Raw genomic sequence first — 13,909 nt, 5'->3', positions numbered from 1 at the left:
CACCACATGTTCTCACTCATAGGCAGGTGCTGAACAATGAGAACACATAGATGCAGGGAGGGGAGCATCACACACTGAGGTCTGTAGTGGGGGGGACCAGGGGAGGGACGATGGGGGGTAGGGAGTTGGGGATGGATAACATGGGGAGAAATGCCAGATATAGATAATGGGGATGGAGGTAGCAAACCACATTGCCATGTATGTACCTATGCAACTACCCTGCATGTTCTTCACATGTACCCCAGAACCTAAAGTACAACTATATACACACACACACACACACACACACATATTTAAAAAGCAGCAAAAATTATTCTGCTAGTAGATTTTTTATTGCAATGCAAACTGTAGATTCTGGAAGATTTTACTTTCTATTCTAAAGTAAATTCTTGCTCTCTTTGTAATTAACTGCAAAACCAAGTATGTATAGAACAATTCAACAGATTTCTTAAAACAGAAATTTTCCTCATTTTCTTAAGTAAAGAAAAATAACATTCTCAGGTCACCTTCTGGATATATTCACCTATAGCTATAAATTATATCTAATTTACAGTCATGAACACAAAATTTAAAATATTAATTTTATGATAATTTTGTCAAAAGGGTAAAGCAATGAAAAAAAGAAGAAAAAAAAAAAAAAACCTTCAAACCTTGATCTATGCCAAATCCGTAGTAGGAAAAAAGGTTTCCTGGTAGTCTAAGGGAAAGACTTATTCACTTAGGTAAGTCATTTATGACATAGAATGTCCTCTTTTAAAAGGAACTGCTCATTACTCTAACAAGTTGTTGAGCTAAATGTGTATTTTGCATATTTTCAACTTCATCTTTGTCATTCCAGTGTTTTGAAATGCTCGATGAAAGCTGAATTACATATTCATTGCATTTTCAAAATCCAACTCTCCTTCCTTTTCCATTTTATATCAAAAGCCTTCTTACGTCAATATAAATTTAAATTTGTATAGCACAGTACTATATAATTTACAAAGTGCCTTCATAGTCATTTTCTCACCCCACAATTCCCAAAAACAGGATATAGAACACACATTCTTATCCAAATTGTCTAATAAATTAGTAAATGTATTTACGCTTGCTTTGTTTCATTCTTTCATTTATTCAGTCAACATGTGTTTGACAGCCATTATGTACCAGGCACTACTCCAGGCACTGATGCTATTGAGAAGACCACACACTCACCATCCTCAGGAAACTGATGTGTTGGCAGGAAGTGATATAATAAATAAGTGAACAAGTAAGTGAGGAAGCCCAGATTCAAACCCTGGTTGCCTGATTACAAATTTAGAGCTCTTTTCTACATGCCACTCTGTCAAATTATCCAATGCAAAAGTTCTCTTTGCCATGAATTTGGCAGTTTGATTTCTTCTTGGACTCATCTCTTTTTGGGTTTCAAAAAGGTTTCAGATTTTTCCTACTCTCTGAGGTAATTCTGTTATCAACTGTCAAAGCATCATTTAATAACCATCATTTTCAAGGCACTACTGTAAATGGTAGGGAAAAGCATCCCCTCCACCCCACTCTCAAAAAAAGAGAATCATGGATTTTAAAATTAATTTTAAAAAGAAAACACATATATGCCAAGAAAAACTCATACCCATGAAATTTTAAAGTACAAATTAACATCCTGTAAGAGTATACTTATTTAATTATTAGCAGTTGTCCGCCTATACAGTGTTTCTATAGGACTGCATTTCAAATCACTCCCCTTGCCTGTTTTCCATCTCATACCACTCACTAGCAAGTTAACTTGTTCCATGTGTCATTAGTAATTCATGACTTGCTTGCGAAAGTGCAGGGACAGCACTACTACAGACCTAATACAATGAATATCTTATTAGGAAGAAATTAACAAATGAATTGTTGCCGATCAATAGGTGTTGAAGAGAAAATTACAATGATAGTAAAGCCTAAATAATTTATACACAGTATTGATTTTTTCATTACATTAATTATTCTTTACAGCACACATAAGGAACTTGGAGAATAAAACCTTCAAAGCCAAGAAATTATCTGCAGTGGTGTTTTAGGCTTAAGTCTGAATTTAAAAGACAAAGAATGGTCCATGAGAGTTCACAATTTTTTTTTTATCTTTTTTTGAGATGGAGTCTCACTCTGTCACCCAGGCCGGAGTGCAGTAGCGCAATCTCGGCTCACTGCAACCTCTTCCTCCCAGGTTCAAGCAATTCTCCTGCTTCAGCCTCCCAAGTAGCTGGGACTACAGGCGCCTGCCAACATGTCCGGCTAGCAAATATTTTTAAATTTTTTAAGAATGCACCCAATAATAAGTTGGACACTTCCAAAGTACATAGGTTCCTTCACGTTGTGAGAAGTTTTTATACACAAGTACTTTTGGCATGTATCAATCAAAGTAGTGACAGAAATGTTTATTCATAGAAATATTACAAATGGAAATATCCCTTAGTCCACTTCTTTCATCGAATATACAGAAGGGACAAAAAACTCAAGGAAGCCAAGTGAGGAAAAAAAATACCTCCTCTGATATCTCTTCCAGATTTTTTAAATTAACTGGACTTAAATTCGGTTCAACAGAGTGCACATTCCTTAGAACTAATAACTTTCATAGCCAGCAGAAAACAATTTCTCAGGCAATTTTTTGTGGCAAGTGACTCTTCACACAGAGACAAGGACCTGAAAATGATCCTTCTGTTTACAAGCCATTGATGATTCTATGTCATAAAATGGTGTATGTGCATGCACAAGAGAGAGAGAGCAAGAGAGAAGCAAAAAGACAGCTATGTGTAAGGCGGTACAATGACAAAGAGGATTCAGGTTGATATATTTTCCACGGATGACACTGTTCCAGCAACTCAAAATCCCTTCCTATGGATGGGAGTAATGAACGTGACATACATGTGCCAATCTCAATAGATGTACCACCTATATACAAAAATAAATATGGAAACATCGTTTCAAAAGTCCTTTAAAATTGTAACTAAAAATAAGATGATAGTTTCAAACATGACACAATGTATTTCTTCCCTCACCTATTACCTTCAGAGACTTAAAGCTCACAAACTACTCTAGAGAATTCTAATGCTCTTGGAAGAAAATCTAAGCAACAGAAAGGGTCTCATCTCATAAATGTTTTTGCAAACTACAGCCAGTTTTGCAAGCTACTTGCCACGCCTTAACTAATATTGTCATGTAACTTCAAATTTATAAAATGTGTGTTGTCTACTGTGCATCATGATGCAGATACAACTGGCCAAATCTGTCACTATTATCAGATGATTCTGGGGTACTAAGATGACAAACACCCAAATTAGCATTATTTTTATTACTCAGCAAAAAGTCACTTTGTCTGTGGTACCTGTTCCTTCGGTGAGGAGCCGTTTGCTGCACTCATCATTCTTTAGGTGGAGACTAATCGTCCATGCAGAAAACATGTGGTACAGGTACTAACATATGGGGTATCTGTTCTCAGTCTCATTTGTAGAACACAACCAGGGCATCCATAAACCGAATTAGAAGAAATTTCAAACTATTTTTAGACACCGTGCAATTAGTCTCCATTTTCATCCCTCCCATCACTGGACACCAAATCCATTCTCTATCATTCTCTGCCATTGCTGAAGGCCACGGAATGTATCAGCTAGCTCTCTTGCCCTTTCGCTTCTAAGTGGATTCACTCTGTGGAAGACAACAGAGGGAAATGAACAGGTGGGAGGAGAAAGTGCTCTCACTGCTTTCTCCTGGCCTCCACTCTACAGCTCTAGCAGTGGCTGCCTTCTGCAAACATCTCCTCTCCAGAAGTTTCTCCTTCGGCTCCCTCCTACTACTGAAACTAGCACTCCTGTTAGCCTCCAGCAGGCCATGAATACTGCTAACACCATTCTCTCCTTCTGCCACTTCACATCCAGTGGGGTTAACAGTTTCCCCTTGTTACTGGTTGCAAGGTACCTTGAGGTCCAATATTGGTTTCCCTATCCCTGTCCATACCTCTCAAACTAATTCATTTGAAATCCCAAAGTGTGCCTCTACTTGCTGCCAGGACCTATAAAGCTATCAATGCTTTAAAACAGCTGTATGACACAGAAAAAGAATGTATAAGTAGATAAATACACATTCGCAGCATTTAAATACACTTGCCTTCCAAATCAGATAGCCTTCTGGATAGTGGATTACGTCCCATAACTGCACTAATGAGACAAACCATTGCATACCTGATAAATTTCTGTCTTCTACGTTCAGTGTTACCTTCTTTCCGATTCAGTTTTTTTTTTTTTTCTGATTCAGTTCTTTACCTTGACTACTTTTGTTCTTCTTCTCTCCCTCATTTGTACTATTCTAATTTATGCTTTACATGATCACTATCTGTTATCTCTTCCTTGGCATGTCACTTTGTTCTTTACTATATTATAGGGCTCTTACCTTCAGATTTACACATACACATTAAGTTACCACGTCTCTCTTTAAAATCACATTTACTCTTCTTTCTAGGTCTATGTTTTCACATTTGAAGTAAACTCATAAAATTCTACACGTTTCCAGAGTCCCCAAAATACAGATGCCATCTCTCAGGTTTACACTTAAATATCCAGAACCTTTAATTATTTGGAAGAAATACTCTGTAAATCTAATAAATAAATACCAAGGACATCGAGGTGGCTAGCATTTATACCCTCGTATGTCTATACAGAAACCAGAAAGTAGGGGCAAACATAAATACACAATGTCAAATGCAAGGTTCTGAAAACAAATGACACAGTACTTACCAATAAAAGCATGGTAAGATATTAATAATAGCAATGAACTACAAATATTTATGTGCCCACAGGCAACTAACTCAATTTCACTGCAGGATTGCTTCATATATGAATTTAATTGTATATGTCTAAACATTTTTATTGCTCTTTCATTAATTTCCCATAAAAAATAGAACTATATGCTGAGGGGAAAAAAAAGACTGCGAGTTTCCATTCTGGGACTGAGCACCCACTGAATATCCACAGCATCCTAAGAATTAACATTGACTTTTGTCATTTATGGCTTCTCTTTTGCATCACACCTTGAAAATTCATTTTTACACTATTCAGGAAGAGAAGTCCCAAATACAAAAAACATGGTGCAGGTTTAGCTATCATTTTATTTTTACATAAAAACAACATATATGTATGAGACAAGTCTCAAGAGAAAATAACAATAGCTAACTCTTTTATGATTTCCTCACTATGTGTCAGGCTCTGTCCTAAGAGTTCCACATCAGTTACCAAAGCTCACCATGAGATAGTGCTCTTCTTACTGCCATTTTCCAGAGAAGGAAACTGAAGTGCAGAGCAGGTAACTGACTTAACCCAGGGCCACATGATGCTAAGTGGCTGAATCACTTACTGAAGTTTAACTTCAGAGTCCATGCTTTTATTTTATTTTATTTTATTTTACTTTATTATCTTAGTTTTTTAGATGTGGGGTTTCACGATGTTGCCCAGGCTGGTCTCAAACTCCTGGGCTCAAGAGACCCACCTACCTCTGGCTTCCCAAAGTACTGGGATTACAGGTGTGAGCCACCATGCCTGGCCAGAGCCCATGCTTTTGAACATTACCCAATTACATTCACAAATCAAGCATTCACATGATTTTCAGTGGCTGATAAATTTGTCATTGTTTTCCTCCAAACTCTCTTGAAGTCTTTTTCCTAATTCATCATCTCTTTCTATTGTTCTCCAATATTACGATCTCCAACCACCACCACCTCAACCATCTGGCTTTGACAAGTAGTAATCCAGCATCTATATGCACAAGCGATTATATTAATATATACCTTCTCATCCTCCCACCCTACATCAGAGTTCACATCCTCTCAGTTTAGCCTGCTTCTTTTTTTCTAAAGCTCAAATGAATGATTACATTAATCTTTTCAAGAGGCAAATACATCTGTTTGTAACCAAATGAATTTCTGATGTGTGGCATAGAGTCTAAAAGGAGAAACCCCCTCAAGTAGTCCAATAATCTCCGGTCTTCATACTTACTTCTACTCTACTTCTAGAGAATCTGGGGAGTGGGCATCTTGCTAATTATGGAAGGCAACCACTAATAATTAGAATTTGCACCTGAAGTAACAGAGTCATGATACAAAAACTTTCGATAATTCCATATTTCAAAGAACACAGTCTTGTCAAGTTATGCTGATACGTTTTCAAAGTAATCTAAAAGTTGACATTTGTTGAGAATCTTTTATAAATTAATTTCTGTGCTGGGCACTTTACAAGTGTCTTACTGAGCAACTGTATTTGCCAGAGGAAGATATAAACAAATAACACTGTCCAAGTTAAAAAATGTTTATTATACTTCCCAATACATGAAAGCTTAGCTATAATTTAAACAAAGTTGTATTAGCCAATTAAAATCAACAGGGAATTTATAAATGATATCTACAATCTAACAAACTCAAAAACAAGATAAGTGATTACTATAAAATATTAATTTGGTCAATTAAAATCAACAGGGAATTTATAAATGATATCTACAATCTAACAAACTCAAAAACAAGATAAGTGATTACTACAAAATATTAATTTGGATTTTCCATCTAATTGTTTTCATACTGAACCTATTTCTTGGCCCGATCATTTATTTCATGGCTCTTAAAATCACATTAGGATTTGCCAGTCTCAATTAAACTGTTTAGTTCGTTACCATGCATAAATAACTTTCAAATGCCATAAGCTTCTGATTGTCTTTAGTCAAAATGAGATGATAATAATTAGCTTTGGGGAATAATAATATAAGAGTCTAAGCAAATCCACATTGTTGGCAGCTAAATTTACCTCACTTCTAACTATTACAAGAGTATTTCTATTTCCCTAAAATTAACGCAATCAAAAATTCCAAGGTAACGATCAAGAAAAAGGCAGAAGCATAAGTCATCTATTACCATTTACTACTTTCAATTTATGTCTTCACTACTCAAAAAACTGGAAGGGTTTAACATCTTTCTGATTTCTAGCAAATATTGTTGGTTTGAAGCAGAAGCAATACTTTAGGAGACCCTATAATGAACAAACCAGTAGATACAGCCTACAGACAGAACAATCTCATATCTCTTTATTTTACACTGCTCTTTAGTTTTATACTACAAAAACCTTATGGTAAAAATTAACCTTCTTGGCAGTTCAACAATTCTAATTAGAAGAGACATCAAACAGATTATGCTTTTGAAAGCAGTACAGGCCATAATATTCTAGTCTTTGAAACAGGGCTCTGTAACCTCCTTATATACATATTTAGCCTGCTGTCTAAAGGAAAAGCAGTAAACAGATAATGTTTCAAAGTGGTTCTGGTTTTTGTGGCAAGGTGTGTTGTATTTTCTCATCTTATCTTTTTATACTTATTATTAAGAAGCAGACAACCTAATACACAGCACCCATTTATTGCTTTTGGCCCTGAATGTGTAAAACAGTCTATACCATCAGACTTGACAAAAAGTTTCCTCAGTAGAAATATTTACAAATGCTAGAGGACTAGTTCATTTATAATCCTTTTTTTCTTTTCTATGTATGGGGTAGGAAGTAGGGGAAGAAAGATACCCTGCACTCAGCTTAGATTAGAACTAATGAAACTTAAAATAAAAGGCCATTCAGGCTCAGCCCTTCCCCAAGAAGAAATTCCTTTTACAACATCAGTAGTTAACCAGGCATTCCTAAAGTTTTTACTGATAAAAGAGCACAAAAGAGTTCATGCGCTTTTTAGACAGTTATAAATTTTATTAAGTTCTTTCTTACTTTGAGTTGAAATCTCATCACTTCTTATCCTAGTTCTCTCCTTTGGAGCAATACAGAACAAGTCTCCTTCACCTTCCACATCTCTCTCCTTTCACTATTTGAAGGCAGTCTTTATGTCTCTCCTCATTTTTCTCATCTCCATATTAAATATTATACATTATTTCAATTAATTCTCATATGAGATGGTTTCCAGATGCTGCAAATAAATTCAAGTTGCAGTTTGGCCTAAAATTTTTCCTAAGTGGAATACAAAAAAGAGATCTGAAGTTTCATTTATTTCTCATGTATTTGCACTGACAGCTGAAACCGTTAGAGAGATTGTCCAGAACCCAATGGTCCATCCAGGAGCTGTATCTATGCTAGCTCCTCTTCTTCCACATAAAACACACACACACACACACACACACACACACACACACACACGCACACACACTATAGAAATGCTTCTGTAATACAAGGAGAGGCCTTCTCTCTCTCCCTGGACACAATGATTGACTGAAAGAATAGTCACAAGTTCTACTCTGGGCTAACCAGAGTCATTCCCCAAAATTTCAAACTGGAGCTCCAAGAAGGCCTGCTTCTCTCTCAGCTTGTGGAGCTATTAGATACGAAGAACCTTTACCCACGTTGTGGAATTAGCCAATTTGATAGAATGAGATCAATACACAAAGAAGTATGTGAAGAAAGACCCCAAATCTCCAGTTCCAGTTGTTCCTGAAACCACCTCTCCCCTGCCTTCCTGTGACGTGACTGGATAAGCCAATAATTCCCCTCTGGTTGAAATAAGTTTGAGTTAGGTTTGTATCATTTGCAACACACAAGGTCCTATTTAATATAACATCCACAGGGTTCAAACTACACTAACAAAACCAATAGAATGCAGGTCATAAAAGAGAAAAATTGCCATCCTATCCTATAAAAGGATACAGATAGAATATCTTTCCATCATTATTTAAGAATGGGAGTGATACTTACTTACCAAAGATGAAGCCTAGGCTACACAGGGCTGCCAATGTTCAGAACTCAATTCCCAGAACTATCATAGTGCCTGGCACATAAGTAGGTGCTTGAGGCATGCTCCACTACATTTTTCATAGTAAACAGAAGAGAGAGTAAACAAAACATTGAATATAAATTATGAAATGAAGACATGAATTCCCTCAAGACACCTTAGTTGTATCATTTCGCCTTTTTATGGTTAGATTCCCCATGAAAAATGTGGGACTAGATTCTCTCCTCAGTCTTTCTTAGCCATAAAATGTTATAATTCTACACATACTCAAGAATGCTGAAAAGGAGTCTTTTAAGACTCTGGACATGCAGATAAAGGGGCATACAGTAATAAGGAAGCATTAAGGAAGTGAGAAAGAAAAACCTTCCAAAGAAATAACTGAGGGGAAAAAAGCAACACAAAAATAATAAGAAAAAAATCATCAGTGATACGATAAAAGAGGTCATTCCAATGTGCCATCATCCTATTCTAACCAATTTCTGTGGTCAGAAATTACCTCTGTGCTGGATTCAAACCACCAGCCCAGAGTCCTGCCCCCTCACTGCCCACATAATCCATATGATGGCCCCTTCAAGTTCGCATGTTTTTTTTTTTTTTTTTCAGAGTTGGCTTCCCCCTTCTTTCTTCAGTCTTGGATGTTCTCATGTCCTCTCTCACCCATTTCGGATAGTTTTTTGTGTTATCAAAATAATGTATATCCAATTATATTGTGTGCCCCCAACTCTGTTCCCTGCCTTGCCCCTTCAATGACTGATGCCCAAATGTCCATAATTTCCAACATATTAAGTTTGGAACCTAGGATGCTTAGTACAAGTAATCATAAAACGGCAGCTCTGTAAGGTGACCCATTTACACAGTGCTTCTCTAAGAAACTGATCTCATGTTTTTTTTGTTTTTTTTTTTAGTAAGAAGGCCTTGAATAGGGAAACTATTATTGCAATTTACAACTGATACTGCAGTATTACTGAATATCCACATATTAAGTACGATATGCCAGCATATTATACTATGCTAAGCATTTTGCATGTATTGATTCATTTAGCTCTCACAACACTCCTATAATGGCCATACTAATTATTATCTACACTTTAAAAGTGAAGAAGCTGAGACTCAGAAAGAGTAACTTACTCCTGGATACACAGCTAGTAAGTACAAGAGCCATATTTATCTGACTCCATAATCCTTACTCTCACTTATTATGTCATCCATAAGGGCACTGATCTCTGAGTGAAACTGGGAGGAGGTACTTTGGGGGCACCAAAAGCAGAGAGACTAGGGAACCAAAATCAACAAGATCTACTCATCAATTTTGCTTAGAGTCAGCCCTATTTGAAGTAGAACCTTGTTCCCATTATGTAGTAATAGATTATCTGCCATTTTACATTGTGAAAATGTACCCTCCATTATCCAGGCTAATCTAGTTGACTGCAGAATGCTGTACACAGACATTACAATGACAGACAACTAATTCAATCTTCTCTGCTAGAGAGATGCTACTGTTAACATCCTTTCAACTTTTTCCCTATAGCTTTTGATGCAGGACACTTCGCATATGCCACAACTATTCCTTCCTACAGTACCTAGAGCAAGGAAGTACTTGAGAATTACTGGGAAGACAGAGAGGGTGGGAAGGAAAAGAAAGACAAATTGTAAAGTGAGGTACAAGCAAAATACTACCAAAAAAATATTTTTTTTAAAAAAAAGAAAAAAAACAGAACAGGGTGACTAATTGTCTGCTAACCTGTGATTCAGGGAGAAATGAATGTTTATGCTTCATTACTAAATAAAGAAAATAGTCTGATCACACACTAGAAATCATATGTTTAAACAGTCATGGTAGAGATTTCCTAGTCACAGAGTAAAGAGATATTAAGTATTTCCCATAGAAGTGAGACCTTACTGGTTGCCATCTATGCAGGGTCTGTGGTAGCATTATTCATCACTAAGCAAAAATCTAATTTTTTTAGATTTTACATCCTTCTCTAACTCCTCCAAAATCTTCATCTATTTACTATGACTTTTATGTACATGGAGAAAAAATAACACCAGCCCGTACTGAAGAGTAATCAGACGTTTCTATGTGATAATCAGTAAGACTCCAGTTTTAGTGAAAATGGAAGCTGGGAAGCAGTCTAGCAAACTCTTTGGGGTCAATCAGGAATTAATCTAAACACAGAGTACAAGGTTGAATGAAATGTAGCAGAAATTGTGTCTCACTGAAGTAATCGTGTTATGTGTTAGGAGGTTTGGAAGTAATATTTAATTGAAAAACTGTTTTAAGCTAAAAGAGAGTAGCAAGATCTAAAGTAATATACTATTAAAAATATTTAAATGCAAAGATCCATAAAATATACAAAGGGAAGAGCCTAATGCCCTCATTCCAAATCCAAACAATTTCTTATTAACCAATGTCAATGAAACAGGAAAAGGAGCAGGGAGGAACGTATTTGAAAAATTGCCAGAGTAAAAAAATCCCATAATGAAATTTTGCTCATTCTTAGAGAAATGAAGTAGAATTAGATGCTTCAGTGGTGGTGAATTCCAGAATACGGGTAGCTTCCAGCAAATGATGCTTTTCTATAACGTCAAATGCAAAAGCTATCTGATATCAACATAATGAGCTTGAGCTTTTAAATTCCTATTCCCTCACACCAAATTGTTTGAAACCTTTAAGATAAAAACTTCAATGAACTAGTGTTCCAAGCTTTTAATATGTTTGTCCTCGAGCAAGCATGTCAGATTAGTCTTCAAATTGCAATGGGCAGAAAGAGCATTCAACCAAATTCTTAAGCCCATGCCTCTCTCAAAGCATGTTAATAATGTAAGCCATTTCATTGGCTATTAAGATTTTTAACTTTCCTAATTCTTCACTGTATTATTGCTTTTTAAGGGTGGGAGGCAGGGGATCAAGAATGTCATTCCATCCTGAAAACAAGGGATGTTATTTTATCTTTATACTCATTTAGCACCTAGAACATTGTGAGGCATCTTATAAGTATTTAACAAGTACTTTTGGAATAAGTTGATGTAATGGCCTAGGAAGAGAATGGAAATATTTCTGAGCACAAGTGAGTCCAAATCCTGGCACTGCTGGACAACAAAGACCATCTCCAGAATTAGAGTTATCTACTGAGGTAGAGGCAGGAATTTGCACGTGTGTCTTCAAAGTGGCATCTAGAGGATTGATTGTTTCCTGAGCTGCCACCCAAACGCCACTTATGAAGGGATTATAATCGTCTCGGGCTTCGCAACGCCTGGAAAACTCCTGCCCTGCCTTTTCCTGGGTTTGGGTTTGCACTTCCAAAACTTAAGGTCACAATTCTACAAGGCTGTTCTAACCCAGAGGGCGATCCCCTCCCCATTTCAGGACGTGTTTCCAGCGTCCACTGGGAGGGAGGCCACAGCGTACTAGGCACCAAGAAGGATCCACACAGTGACTCCGCACACCTTAGGTGGTGAAGGCAGGGGGTGGCGGGAAGCAGTGGGGGCTGGGGGAAGAATGAGTTCAGGACCTGGGCACTATCCAGAGGTTTTTTATCCCTCCCCAAAACCACGGCGCCAACCGCTGAAGACGCCAGGGAACCACCGGCAGGGGCAGGGAGCGCGGGGTCGCTCTGGGTCGGAACTGGGGAAGAGGGACAGGGCGCTGGGAGGAAGAAGCGGGACAGAGCGGGGGACAGTACCTGGTGTGGCTGTGGTTGCGGGGACAGTCCTTCTTCTCCATGATGGCCGGCACGCAGTTGGTGAGCTCCGTCCAGTCGGCGTGCAGCCCGCAGCTCCAGCCGGTGGAGAATCGGGAGAAGAGCCACGTCTCCTTCTTGCCAGGCCGGTGGCAGGTGCACTTCTTCTGGCCGGCTTTGCAGCTACAGGGCTGCTCCAGCCGGATGTTCTTCACCAGGTGCCGGCCGAACGTGGTGCCCCCGGTCTTCTGGATGTGCAGGAACACGATCACGTCGCGCCCTTTGATGTTGAAATCCACGAAGCGGGTCAGGTCCTTCAGGGTGAAGTTGAAGCGCGGCACGAACCGGGGCAGGGAGCCGTTCTCCGGGGCCTCGGGGTCCGGCTCGTCTTCCTCCTCCTCTTCCTCCTCCTCCTCCGGGTCTCCGGGCTCCTCGTCCTCCTCCTCCGGCGCCGCGGCCCCCCGAGGCCCCTCGGGCGGCCCCCGGGGCGGCGGGGGAAGCTGGGGCCGCCGCTCCCACTCCTCAGGCGGCGCCGGAGCTCGGCGGGCGGGACCCGGAACGGCTGGCGGGCCGGCCTCCCCCGCGCGGGGCTGCTCCCCGAAGTTGGTGCAGGAGCTGGTGCAGGAGGGGGACACGTACTGGTACATGATGACCACGAAGAGGAGAGTGAGCACCGGCGTCAGCAGCCACTTGTTGAACCTTTCATCCATGGTCCCGCTCTCAGGCCGGCAGGCGAAGCGGCGGCGGAGGCGGCGGCAGGGCAGACGGGCGCCCGCTCGGAAGTTTCGGGGACTCCGGGGCGCGGCTCGGAGCCCGCCGTTCCTCCATGCCCCTGACGCCGAGGCGTGCGGCTGGCTGGCGGCCCCACGGCCCTCGGGACTGGCGGAGCCCGGGCCTGCGAGCCGGGCGGGGGAGGCGGGCGCCGGCGCGCTCGGCTGCGGCTGCGGCGTGGGGCGCCCTGCGCTCCCGAGGGCGCCCGGGCCGGCCCGCTCCCTGCTCCCGCCCCGGCGCGGCGCTCTCAGGCGACGCGCGGCATCCCGCCGGCGGCTCGGGGGCGCTCAGGAGCTGAGGAGCGGGGTTCGGGTCCTGACCTGCCGCACGCAGCCGGGCCGCCGGGTAGCTGCGGCCGCGAGCGCTGGGGCTTCATGAGGCTCGCCAGGGCGCCGGCGAAGGGCGAAGGCGCGGCCCGGTCCCGCCTCCCCGGCCGGCCGCGGGCACCGCGCCCCGCACGCGCGCCCGGCGCCTTTGCCGGCAGGTCGCGGGGCTCTGGAGCCGCGAGGGCGGACGGCGCTCGCCGCAAGTTTGCAGAGCTGCCCCCGCAGCGCAGCGCAGCGGCAGCGGGCGAGGCGCCTCTGCGGAGACGCCTCTCCCGGCGAGTCGCACTGCCGCTCGGGGCTGTCCGCCCAGGCGCAGGCACGCAGACACACTCGCACACACAGGCTGGCACCGCCACAACCCGC

The 13,909-nt window shown here is 41.1% G+C and overlaps 1 protein-coding gene across 1 annotated transcript in view; it reads right to left on the bottom strand.

Annotated features, from left to right (window-relative positions):
- HS6ST3 (heparan sulfate 6-O-sulfotransferase 3) overlaps window positions 1-13,306 on the bottom strand; it is a 727,472-nt gene extending 714,166 nt beyond the window's left edge. Inside the window, exon 1 of the mRNA XM_032277286.1 lies at window positions 12,453-13,306. Coding sequence (XP_032133177.1) covers window positions 12,453-13,159 — 707 coding nt within the window. The 5' untranslated portion in view covers window positions 13,160-13,306. The remainder of the gene's footprint in view (window positions 1-12,452) is intronic.
- Window positions 13,307-13,909: the final 603 nt, after the last annotated feature.

Source organism: Sapajus apella, unplaced genomic scaffold, assembly GCF_009761245.1.
Source record: "Sapajus apella isolate SASKATOON/1434 unplaced genomic scaffold, GSC_monkey_1.0 scaffold9, whole genome shotgun sequence".
NCBI lineage: Eukaryota > Metazoa > Chordata > Mammalia > Primates > Cebidae > Sapajus > Sapajus apella.
This window is presented reverse-complemented; position numbering and strand designations above follow the sequence as displayed.